Here is a 12,955-nt window from a genome sequence, read left to right on the forward strand (position 1 = left end):
TGTTCACATCCAAGTGTTTGTAATACCCAAGTGATTTTCTTCTGAGTACATGTCCTTTTGTTGAAAAATACTGTAGAGAAAATAACCAATAATTGGTATCTTGTGATTGTTGATAACTGTGCTCCTTATCCACCTGGCATTGCTGAGAATGGTGGTAACATTCGTGTTGCGTTCTTACCATCAAATATGATGTCATTGTTGCAACCATGTGACCAAGGCCTAATAGCCACAATCAAGGCTTACTATACGCAAAAATGTGATGCATTTTATTGTAAGTGCCATTGACAGACAGGGCAACTCTGAAGCATGTGAGAGATCTGGAAACAGTACAATATGAAATTGGCAATCGCCAACCCTGGAGATGCTCTCAATAGTCTAACAGTCTTGATGAGAAGTGGTGTTTGGAGAAACTGTGTCCCGATGCAGTGAACAATTTTAAAAGCTTCGAACCAACAACAATAAATACAGCAGTAATGACTTGGCTAAGGAGGCTGGGTTTATGGAAGTTGACAAAGATGATGTTGAAGAGGCTTTGGCATCCGATAATCAAGAATTGACAGATGAAGAGCTGATGCAATTGAAAGGGGAAACTATATGAATCCGAAACCAAATGCAATAGCAAACGGCCCGAAAGTGAAGTAATCCAGGAACTGAGTGTGAAGCACTTGCATGATATTTTCCCTACGATTGATATTGCTGCAATGATTGTGGAAAAGTATGACTTTAAGTTTGAAAGGGTACTAGGTTCAGGGCAGGTTTGCAGGATGCTTTGAGTACCTACAAAGAACTGTATGATAGAAAAATGCATGAGGCTAAGCAGTCAACCATACTGTCATATTTCAAGCCTTCCACATCAGCCACAGCAGACGATGAACCTTGACCTTTGACACTAAGGCAGGCAGAATATGTAGTCATTCATGATCTGCCTGCCCTGATGGGATGTTAATAGATGACCCTCTTCCTCTCTCTCTTACACCCCATGGGTCTACCTACAGCACATGAACTGCAGCAGTTGAGGGAGGCAGCTCACTACACCTCAATGGAAACTAGGGATGGGCAATAAATGCCAGTCCAGAAATGAAGGTCCACATCTCACAAATACTTTTTTAAAGTGGTTTTATACCTGATTATCAGAAAATGATATTAGAATAAACAACAAAAAGCTTGGTTAAAGCTATAGGATTTAAGGACAGTCATAAAGGAGAACGAGAGGTGGAGAGATTTGATGAGGGAACTCAGGTGATTAAGAACCAATGAGCTGAAGACATGGCTGCTAACAGTGGTGTATTTAAATTTGGGATCACAGAATCAGAGGAGCAGAGATTTCTTGAGGGAATGGAGGTGTTTTGAAACTTAGAGGCAACCGTAGTAACAGGATGATGGGGAAGGGGGAAAATCACTTGAAGTACTTTCCTTTCATACTAAAGCAAAACTGTTGTAAGTACAATGCATCAGCAAAAAGTGCAGATCTTTCTCAAATGTTTCTTTAGATGTGCATTGTATGTCTCTCCCTCAAGGACAACCCAATTCAGTACAGTAGAAAATTGCAACACAGTAGAAATACAGTTCAAAGTATCTTAGTTCAGTTCTATTATTCTGCAAAATACAGATACAATTACAGCAAGGCACATGCATCTACTATGAATAAGTTAAACCCATCTTTGGGGCAATGCACGTACAAGCAACAGCAATTTCAATCCATTTAGTTTCATACTGAAACTTATGTCCTCCACAAGATGTGTGATAATAGACCTGCATGGTCGTTGTCACAGGTACTGAGATGTAATCCAATGTATGCTTCATCTTGCTAAAGCTGATGCAGCCACGACACAGACAAACAGCTTCTGGAATCGTTGCAGGGATACGTTTAGGGTCCTCATTAATCCTAGACCAGTGGAAAGTAGAATTTGTTAAAGTTGTAAATATTTTAATTTAAGTTCATGAGCTATGCACATGCTGTATCCCATAGTATAGACATGCCTGTGCAAATCACACTGCTTCCATCTGGTGCAAAGTATCGAAAGCTAAAAGAGTTTTGATCAGGCCCCATTTAGAATAATAGCATTTGTTAATGGACACTGCGCTTCAGGAAACACATATCAGCCCTGAATTAGGTGCAATGTGGATTCAGAAAGTAGAGCTGAAAGGTTTAAATTATATGAACAAGTTTTAATGGCAATTTGTATTGCTTTAGGTTTAGGAGAAGTGGTGTATGAGGTGTTTAAAATTATAAATTGATCCAATATTACAAACTAAATCCTTTAGTGGAGAGTCCAGATCAAGGAATCAGAACAGTCACACTATTCAAGGGTTTTATCAGGAAGCACATCTTCATGCAAAGGGAGAGGAAAAACTTAAACTATCTTTCCTCCTAAAAGCTGCTGAGGCTAGAAGTTAATTGAAAATTTCAAAACTTAAATTGAAGATATTAAAGCACGGTAGGCAGAGTTAAGATACAGATCTGTCATGATTGGCAGAAAAAACTTGAGAGATTCAATGGCCTCCTCTTTTTATGGATTAAAGCACACTGACTGTCAATTTGAATGCACTGAAAGTCAATCAGCTGCATTGGACCACACTGACATCTTTGTCTGAATTCTGATATGTATTTTCGCTTATGTGACTACTAATATATGTTATGTTAATATAGCAAAAAGTGTTTTATGGATGTGCCAACTGAAAAAGAATGATGCAAAGAGAAAGCTTGTTCAAATATAGAAAGAATCATTAGTGGGTTTGCAGATGACACCAAAATTTGTGGCATAGTAGACAGTGAAGAAGGTTTTCTAAGATTACAAAGGGATCTTGATCAAATGGATAAATGCGAGGTATTGCGTTTTGGTACAACAATCAAGGGTAGGGCTCATACAATTAATGGTAGGGCCTTGAGTAGTGTTGTGGAACAGAGGGACCTAGGGGTTCAGGTACGTATATCTTTGAAGTTTGCATCACGTGGACAGGGTGGTTAAAAAAGCATTCGCCTTACTTGCCTTTGAGTATAGAAGTTGGGAAATTATGTTGAGGTTGTATAGGGCTTTGGTAATGCCTCTTCTGGAATACAGTGTCCAATCCTGATTGCCCAGTTATAGGAAGGATACTATTAAGCTGGAGAGGGTTCAGAGAGATTAAGCAGAATGTTGCCGGGTATGAAAGGTTTGAGTTATAAAGAAAGGCTGGGACTTTTTTTCATTGGAGTGTAGGACTTTGAGTGGTGACCTTCTAGAAGTTTGTAAAATAATGAGGGGTATAGATGCAGTTGCCTTTTCCCTAGGATGAGAGATTTAAAGACTTGGGGGCACATTTTAAGGTGAGAGGAGAGAGACAAAAAAAAGGCAAATACTTTATACAGAGGATGGTTTGCGCGTGGAATGAACTCCCTGAGGGAGTGGTGGATGTGAGTACAATCACAACATTTTAAAAGACACTTGGATAGATGTATGAATAGAAACGGTTTGGAGGGATATGGGCCAGGAGCATGCAGGTGGAACTAGTTTAGTTGGTACTCTGTTTGGCATGGACTGGTTGGACCAAAGAGTCTGTTTCCATGCTGTATGCCTATGACTCTAAATATTTGAGCATGAGCTTTGGAACTTCTTTCCTAACTCTCAGTTTCTGTTTCCTTTTCATCTTTTACGATGCTCACCTCTCCTAATGTCTTCTCAAGTGGCTCGGTTTCAGATTTTGTTTGATAATTATTCCTGCAAATAAGTTAGGGCTGCTTTACCATGTTAGTACAAATTTATAAATGTAAACTATTGTTTAATGAAAAGAGTAGTGTGCAAAGAAAAGCATGTTTAGGGAGAGAAATCCAAAATATGGAGCTTTCAGCACATTGGCACTGTTGCCATTGGTGGGACAAAGTGAACAGGGCAGAAGGTGGTTGGCCCTTGCACAAGGTTAGGGCTAGGAACTTTAAGGAGCAGTGTAGGGTTGACCAAAGTTACACAATCAGGGAGAGAAGAGGCCATGAGGAAATTAAATATGAAGTGGAAAGTTTCAAATGGAAATGTTTTGAATTAGGAGCTAACATAGTTAGCAAGGACAGAATGGATAGACGAACAGGATTTGGCATCCAATAGAATGCAAGCTGTAAAACGGTAAAGAAGTTAAAGTTTATTGAAAGTGGAGAATAGAAAGACATTTGCAAATGAGGGTGCCAATGGCAGGGTTAGATGTGTTGAAAGCAAATAGCAGAGATAGAAGGGGTAATGGGTGATAGTACAAACACAAACATAGATGGTTTGTGTTTGTATAGATAGTTGGATGTGGGATTCAATGGAAGAAGGAATAGAATGGGAAGTGAATGGAGGCTCACAGTGAGGTCTGTCATAAATGACTTTGATCTTTCCAATGGTTTACTGGAGGAAATTTCAGGATTAGATGACTTACAGCACTGTGACTGGTGGTAGCAAGAAGTGGTGGTGAATAGATCTGATTTTATTTTATTCATTCATGGTTTTTGAGCATCTCTGGCTGGGTGAACATTTATTGCCCAGTTACCCTGCGAAAGATAGTAGTGATCTGCCTTCTTTAATCACTCCATTCCTTGAGGTTTTAGGACAATGTTGTGAAGAAGGAAGTTGCAGGATTTAGACTCACTAACAATAAAGGAATGGTGATACAGTTCCAAGCCAGAATTGGGTGCAGCATGAAAGGGAACTTGCATGGTTATGGTGATCTCCACTTCTGTTACCCTTGTTCTTCTAAGTGAGAAAGGTCATGGATTGAAAGGTGCTGTCAGAGAACCCTTGGTGATTTCCCACAGTGCATTTTGTAGATGGTGCACTCTGTCACTGTACAGAGTGTTGAATAGCGTGATATTGAAGGCAAGAGATGGGGTGCCAGTCTGGCAGGCTGCTTTGCCCTGAATGGATCATACCTCCTAAATACTTTAGGAACTGCACTCATCCAAGCCAGTAGAGAGTATTCAGTCACGGTCCTGACATTTCCCTTGTAGATGGAGGACAAGGATTTGGGAGATAGGAGGTGAGCTATTCACTGCATAATTCTTGGGCTCTGACCAAGTCTTGCCACCACGGTATGGTTAGTCGAGTTCAGTTTCTGGTCAATGGGTGACCTCATATGATGTTGACAGTGATAATAATGCCACAAAGTGTACTGTTAGATTCATTTTCATTGGAGATGGCCATTGCCAGGCACTTTGTGGAATTCATGTTACTGACTAATTATTTACTTAAGCCTGGATATTGTTCCGAGGCTTGCTGTATACGAACATGGACTGCTTCAATCTCTAACTCTCACCTCAACTTTGTGATCTTTTGCTATAAATTCTGTGTCTTATGATCCTGCACCACTCGTTACCTGATGAAGAAGCAGCACTATGAAAGCTAGTACTTCCAAATAAACCCGTTGGACTATAACCTCGTGCTGTATGATTTTTAACTCAACTCGACAGTTCAGCTCTTATGTCCATGTTTGGACCATGGTTGTAATGAGGTCAGGAACCAAGTGTACAAATTAAAGAAAAAAGAAAATTTACAGCCCAGGAACAGGCCCTTTGGCCCTCCAAGTCTGAGCCGATCCAAATATACTGTCTAAACCTGTCGGTCAATTCTAAGCATCTGTATCCCTCTGCCCCCCACCTACTCATGCATCTGTCCAGATGCATCTTAAATGAATCTACCGTGCTTGCCTCTACCACCTCTGCTGGCAACGCGTTCCAAATGCCCACCACCCTTTGTGTGAAGTACTTGCCGCGTGTATCCCCCTTACATTTTCCACCTCTCGCCTTGAAAGAATGACCTCTCATTATTGAATCCTTCACCCTGGGAAAAAGCTTGTCTCTATCCACCCTGTCTATACCCTTCATGATTTTGTAGACCTCAGTCAGGTCCCCCTTCAATCTCCTTTTTTCTAGTGAAAATAAACCTAACCTACTCGACCTCTCTTCATGGCTTGTACCTTCCATACCAGGCAACATCCTTGTAAACCTTCTCTGCACCTTCTCCAAAGCGTCCACATCCTTTTGGTAATGTGGCGACCAGAATTGTACACAGTATTCTAAATGCGGCCGAACTAACGCCTTGTACAATTTTAACATGACCTGCCAGCTCTTATACTCAATACCCTGTCCAATGAAGGCAAGCATATGATATGCCTTCTTGACCACTCTATCCACCAGTGCAGCAACCTTCAGGATACAATGGACCTGCACTCCCAGATCTCTCTGCCCATCAACTTTTCCCAAGGCTCTTCCATTCATTGTATAATTCGCTCTAGAATTAGACTTGCCGATATGCATCACTTCACATTTGTCTGGATTGAAAGCTATCTGCCACTTTCCTGCCCAACTCTCCAGTCTATCTATATTCTCTTGTATTCTCTGACAGTCCCTCATGCTTTCTGCTACTCCACCAATCTTTGTGTCATCTGCAAACTTGCTGATCATACCAACAGTGCCCTCTTCCAGATCATTTATGTATATTACAAACAACAGTGGCCCCAATACTGACCCCTGTGGAACACCATTGGTCACCTTTCTCCATTTCGAGAAACTCCCTTCAACTATTACTCTCTGTTTCCTGTTGCTCAACCAGTTCTTTATCCACCTAGCTAGAACACCCTGCGCACCATGTGACTTCACTTTCTCCATTAGTCTACAATGGGGAACCTTATCAAATACCTTACTAAAGTCCATGTATATGACATAAACAGCCCTTCCTTCATCTAACAACTTGGTCACATCCTCGAAGAACTCTACGAAGTTGGTAAGGCACAATCTCCCCCGCACAAAACCATGTAGCCTGTCACTGATAAGCTCATTCTTTTCTAAATATAAATAGATCCTATCCCTTAGTATCCTCTCCAACAACTTCCCCATCACCAACGTCAGGCTCACTGGTCTGTGGTTACCCAGAATATCCCTACTACCCTTCTTGGACGGGGGGAAAACATGAGTAACCTTCCAGTCCTCCATCACCTCACCTGTATTTAAGGATGCCACAAAGATATCTGTCAGGGCCCCAGCTATATCCACTCTTGCCTCCCTCAGAAATCTGGGATAGATTCCATCCGATCCTGGGGATTTGTCCATTTTAATAACCTCTAGCATACCCAACACATCTTCCCTACTTATGCCAACATGATCCAGACTAATCAAACTTCTATCTGTAATCTCAAGATTCATCATGTTCCTCTCCTCAGTGAACACTGATGCAAAATAATCATTCAGAATGTCACTCATTCTCTCAGGTACGGCACACAGCCTTCCTTCATTATCTTTTAGTTAACAGATCCTTTCTCTAATTACCCGCTTGCTTCTTATATAATAATAAAATGCTTTGGGATTCTCCTTAATTCTGTGCTAAAGCTATTCAATGACCCCTTTTAGCCCGCTTGATTCCTTGTTTAAGACTTGTCCTACTCTTCCGATATTCCTCCAGAGCCTGTTCTGTTCTTAGCTGCCTAGACCTTATGTACGCTTCCCTTTTCCTGTTGGCTAGTCGTACAATTTCTCCTGTCATCCACAGTTCACGAACTTTGCCCTTCAACGGGACATGCCTATCCTGCACTACCATTAACCTATCTTTGAAAGCCTTTCACATCTCAAATGTGGACTTCCCTTCAAATAGCTGTGTCCAATCCACATTTCCCAGCTCCTGCCTAATTTAGATATAATTGGCTTTGGCTCAGTTTAGTACTCTTCCGTTAGGACCGCTCTCTTCTTTATCTACGAGTATTCTAAAACTTACAGAATTGTGGTCACTGTTCCCAAAGAAATCTCCCACTGCAACTTCTACCACTTGTCCTGGCTCGTTCCCCAGTACCAGGTCCTATATGGCCCCTTCCCTTGTCGGACTATTGACATACTGTTCTAGAAAACTCTCCTGGATGCTTCGTACAAATTCTACTCCATCAGACCTCTGACGCTAAGTGTATCCCAGTCAATGTTGGGAATATTAAAATCTCCCATCACCACTACATCTATTCATAATCTGTTTACCTATTTGTTCTTCTACCTCACACTCACTGTTGGGAGGTCTGTAATACAGCCCCAACAATGTAACTGCAACCTTCTTATTTCTCAGCTCCACCCATAATGCCTCACTACCCAAGATCACCATATTTTTATAGAATTGAATTCAATGCAACAGATTGTGTGTGGCTTTTAACTTATAATCTTCAATCTAGTCTAACATGTTGCTGCACACATTGCCTGCTTAAGTTAGGATCTTAGAGCTACGGATCTATCAGCAGCTTTTTTTGGAATAAAGTAATACTACTAGAAAAAAAACTACAATTCAGATTTCATTTTACCTGTAGCTCCAAGGTGAGAATGACCTATCCTCAATGTGTGAACTTGCCAGCAGTTCAGGAGACCATGCTGGGCAGCTGTGATTTTTCTTTTGATCATGTCTTTCCAACACTGTCAAAATACTTGAAGGATGTGTGATGCTGATCCTCTTCTTTAGCAAATGAAGTGGGATTTCATCTCTGCAATTGGTAGGTAATCCCATATGTTCATTTGCATCAATTATTGCAATGAAAGCAATTAACACCATCTAGAAAAGACAATCAACTCAATGCATAATAAAGTTAAAAACAATTTACACAACAATGAATGTATTTCAAAAAAATATGTAATTATTTATGAAGTTCTTTGGGGTGTCCTAGAGATGTACAGCATGGAAACAGACCCTTCGGTCCAACTCATCCATGCGGACCAGATATCCCAACGTAATCTAGTCCAATTTGCCAGCACTTGGCCCATATCCCGCTAAACTGTTCCTATTCATATACCCATCCAGATGCCTTTTAAATGCTGCAATTGCACCAGCCTCCATCACTTCTGCTGGCAGTTTATTCCATACATGCACCACCCTCTGTGTGAAAGATTTGCCCCTTAGGTTCCTTTTAAATCTTACCCCTCTCATCCTAAACCTATGCCCTCTAGTTCTGGACTCCCCCACTCCAGGGAAAAGATGTTGTCTATTTATCCTATCCATGCCCTTCATGATGTTATAAACCTCTATAAGGTCACACCTCAGTCTCTGACATTCCAGGGAAAACACAGCCTGTTCAGCCTCTCCCTACAGCTTAAATCCTCCAGCCCTGGCAACATCCTTGTAAATCTTTTCTGGTCCCTTTCAAGTTTTACAACATCTTTCCAATAGGAAGGAGACCAGAATTGCATACAACATTCCAAAAGTGGCCTAACCAATGTCCTATACAGCCGCAACATGACCTCCCAACTCCTATACTCAATACTCTGACCAATAAAGGAAAGCATACCAAACACCTTCTTCACTATCCTATCTAACTGCGACTCTACTTTCAAGGAACTATGAACCTGCATTCTAAGCTGTCTTTGTTCAGCAACACCATCTAGGACCTTACCATTAAGTGTATAAGTTGGGGCGGCATCGTGGCTCAGTGGTTAGCACGGCCATTCCAGCCTCTGTGTGGAGTTTGCACATTCTTCCCGTGTCTGCGTGGGTTTCCTCTGGGTGCTCCAGTTTCCTTCCACAGTCCAAAGATGTGCGTGTCAGGTGAATTGGCCATGTTAAATTGCCCATAGTGTTAGATGCATTAGTCAGAGGGAAATGGGTCTGGGTGTGTTACTCTTCAAAGGGTTGGTGTGGACTGGTTGGGCCAAAGGGCCTGTTTCCACACTGTAGAGAATCTAAAAAAAACTCCTGCTCTGATTTGCTTTTCCAAAATGCAGCACCTCTCATTTACCCATAAATTAAACTCCATCTGCCACTCCTCAGCATTGGTCCATCTGATCAAGATCCCATTGTACTCTGAGGCAACCTTTTTCGCTGTCAACTACACAGACATGAAAGGCACTATAACAATATGTTTATTTCCTTCCTTTCTTACATAAGAACACAATAGGGAAAATATTAGCCAATCAATTCTTCCAGCCTACTCCATTAAATAAGATCTTCCACCACAAGTCCATCTTCCTGCACTATTTCTAAATTATTTAGTTCCCTCAATATCCAGAATCTGTCAGGAACCATCTTATAAATAATCAATGAAATAGCTCTTAATAGAATTCCAAAGATTTACAATACTAAAGTGAACAAATTTCTACTTTTCGCCATCCTAAATGACCAGCCCCTTATCGAGAAGTTGTGGTATTTATTTCTGGATACCCCAATTGGAAGCATATTCTTCCAGCATCTGAAATCACAAAGAGCTAGAAAAACTCAGCACATCTGGCAGCATCAGAATTAATCAAGTCCAGTGACCTTTTATCCTCCCAGTATCTACCTTGTAAAGGACTTTACAAAATGGACATGTTTAAGTGAGATGACCTCACATTCTTCTAAACTTTAGGAGACAGTGGCTTAGTCGACTCAAGTTTTCCTCAATTTTTTGTTAGGACAGCCCCCTCATCCCAGGAATCAGTGGAGTGAACCTTCATTGTACATTGTATGACAAGTAGGATTTAGGATTTAGACTTGTGAGGTCAGGTTTCACTCAGGCTCTATTTAATTGCAGTCAGAGTTAAAAATCAAACAACGGCAGGTTATAGTCCAACAGGTTTATTTGGAAGTGCAAGCTTTCGAAGCGTTACTCCTCCGTCAGATAACTGCACATCATGATTGCAGTCAGACAGCTTTATACACACTCCAATTCCTTTGTAATAAAAGCTAAAAATCACACAACACCAGGTTATGGTCTAACAGGTTTATTTGGAAGCGTTAGCTTTCAGAGTGCTGCTCCTTCATCAGGTGGTTGTATACTCAGGAGTACTCAGTCATATTCTTGCCCACTTATTTAATCTGACTATATTAATTTGTGACCATTTCAAAATTTATTTTCAGAAACCTTGCATACATTATACTCAGTTGCCTCATCTAACTCGTAGAATCATAGTCATAAAGATGTACAGCACAGAAACAGACCCTTCGGTCTAACTCATCCAGGTTGATCAGATATCCTAACCTAATCTAGTCCCATTTGCCAGCATTTGGCCCATATTCCGGTAAACCGTCCCTATTCATATACCCATCCAGAAGCCTTTTAAATGTTGTAATTGGACCAGTCTCCACCACTTCCTGTGGAAGCTCATTCCATACACGCATTACCCTCTGCGTGAAAAAGTTGCCCCTTAGCTCCCTTTTAAATTTTTCCCCTCTCACCCTAAACCTATGCCCTCTAGTTCTGGACTCTCCCACCCCAGGGAAAAGACCTTGTCTATTTATCCTATCCATGCCTTCTGTAACCTCAGCCTCCGACGCTCCAGGGAAAACAGCCCCAGCCTATTCAGGCTCTCCCTGTAGCTTAAATCCTCCAACCCTGGCAACATCCTTGTAAATCTTTTCTGAATCCTTTCAAGTTTCACAACATCTTTCTGATCGGATGGAGACCAGAATTGCACACAATCTTCTAAAAGTGGCCTAACCAATGTCCTGTACAGCTGCAACATGACCTCCCAACATCTCTCCTCAATGCTTTGTGCAACAAAGGAAAGCATACCAAACACCTTCTTCACTATCCTATCTATCTGTGACTCTACTTTCATGGAGTAAATAGCTGAGGCTCAAGTATCAATCCTTCTGGTTTCCCCACTATTGTCCAGCAACATGAAAATGAAGTTTTTCTTCCTAATTACTATTTCCTGTCTATTATCTAATTTTTGATCCATGCTAATATATTACCCCGTAAACCTATCAGCCCTAACTTTGCGTGATATCTTGTGTGGCCCTTTATCAAATTATTTTAGGAAGTCCGAGTACACTGCATCACCCATTCATATCTACCCTGCTAGTTGCATCCTCAAAAACGCTTAATAGGTTTGTCAAACATGATTTCCCTTTCATAAATCCCATGTTGGCTCTGCCCAATGGCACACTGATAAAAATGTTACTGGACTATTAATCCAGTAAATCCAGGATAATGTTCAGGGAACATGAGTTCAAATCCCACCATGGCAGACAGTGAAATTTGAACTCAGTATGTAAAGGAGCAAAAAATAAGAAGCTGGTCTAATGCTGACCATGTAATCATTGCCGACTGTTGCAAAAATCCATCTGATTTTACAATGCTCTTTATAGGAGATCAACCTGGCTTATTTGGCTCAATAGCCAGTGTGGATGAAATTGGTGCCAATAGCATGGAGTTCAATCCCCATTCTGACTGGGGTAGATTCAGGACCTGTCTTCTTGCCTTCCCCAGTGTGGAGATCACCATGCTATGAAATTGATCTGCCTTTGGGTAGACAACTAAGAAAGAATAATAGTCTCTCCAGTATTATTTTTGTATTAACACAATTGCTTTAATTTTCTTATTCTCTTCACTCCTGGCTCTCCACTATTTGCAGATTGTTTTTGTTACTTATATTGGCAACATAGATGTAAATTATAATCCTTCTTACATATCTACAATTACCTTACTCTCCATTATAGTTTTTGTGGTTCACCCTTAGTGGAACGAGATTTACTTTGGTTATTTATTTCCTTACAAACATTTCCTATATACCTATGGAAGCTTTACCCCTCTTCCTTCTTTTATCTCTTCAGTTAACTCTCAAAAGTTAACACAATTGATATGCACTTACCAATGACCGTAAGCACATTTTCACATTCGTTCCAGATGCTGCCATCTCGGGTTTCTCTTATTTTCTACCAGTTCACTCTTCTATTTATTTTACCAATTCTGAAGGAGGAGTTATAAAGCAGATGAAGCATAATTCTTCGTTTAGACAAATGACAGTGTTTCTTAAGGCATTTTTTTATCGAAACCTGCAAAAACATGTTGTTGAATATATCAGATCAATGAAGAGACAAACATTCTTGTCCATGCAAGCACTCAACAACCTGGGACAGCACTACAGTATACTAAGTACCTAGCATAAGCAAAATACCTGCCTCTGCAAGGACATAGCAGGAAATTAACACAATCGTATGGGTTTATTAAGGTACCAACTGAAATCTATGGATATCCTAGTGAGACATTCTAATCCTGAAACACCAGGGATGAA

At 40.8% G+C, this 12,955-nt stretch overlaps 1 protein-coding gene across 1 annotated transcript; it reads right to left on the bottom strand.

Moving 5' to 3' along the window:
• Positions 1-228: 228 nt before the first annotated feature.
• Positions 229-12,675, bottom strand: LOC122549589 (interleukin-17C-like). Its single transcript, XM_043689421.2, has 3 exons — positions 12,533-12,675; positions 8,278-8,522; positions 229-1,885 (listed from the first exon to the last, which is right to left on the bottom strand). Exons 1-3 carry the CDS (start codon positions 12,575-12,577, stop codon positions 1,639-1,641), a joined length of 537 nt encoding a protein of 178 aa, XP_043545356.1. The 5' UTR covers positions 12,578-12,675; the 3' UTR covers positions 229-1,638.
• Positions 12,676-12,955: the final 280 nt, after the last annotated feature.

Source organism: Chiloscyllium plagiosum, unplaced genomic scaffold (assembly GCF_037043375.1).
Source record: "Chiloscyllium plagiosum isolate Xiang-an unplaced genomic scaffold, Cpla_swu_hap1 HiC_scaffold_4, whole genome shotgun sequence".
Classification (NCBI taxonomy): domain Eukaryota; kingdom Metazoa; phylum Chordata; class Chondrichthyes; order Orectolobiformes; family Hemiscylliidae; genus Chiloscyllium; species Chiloscyllium plagiosum.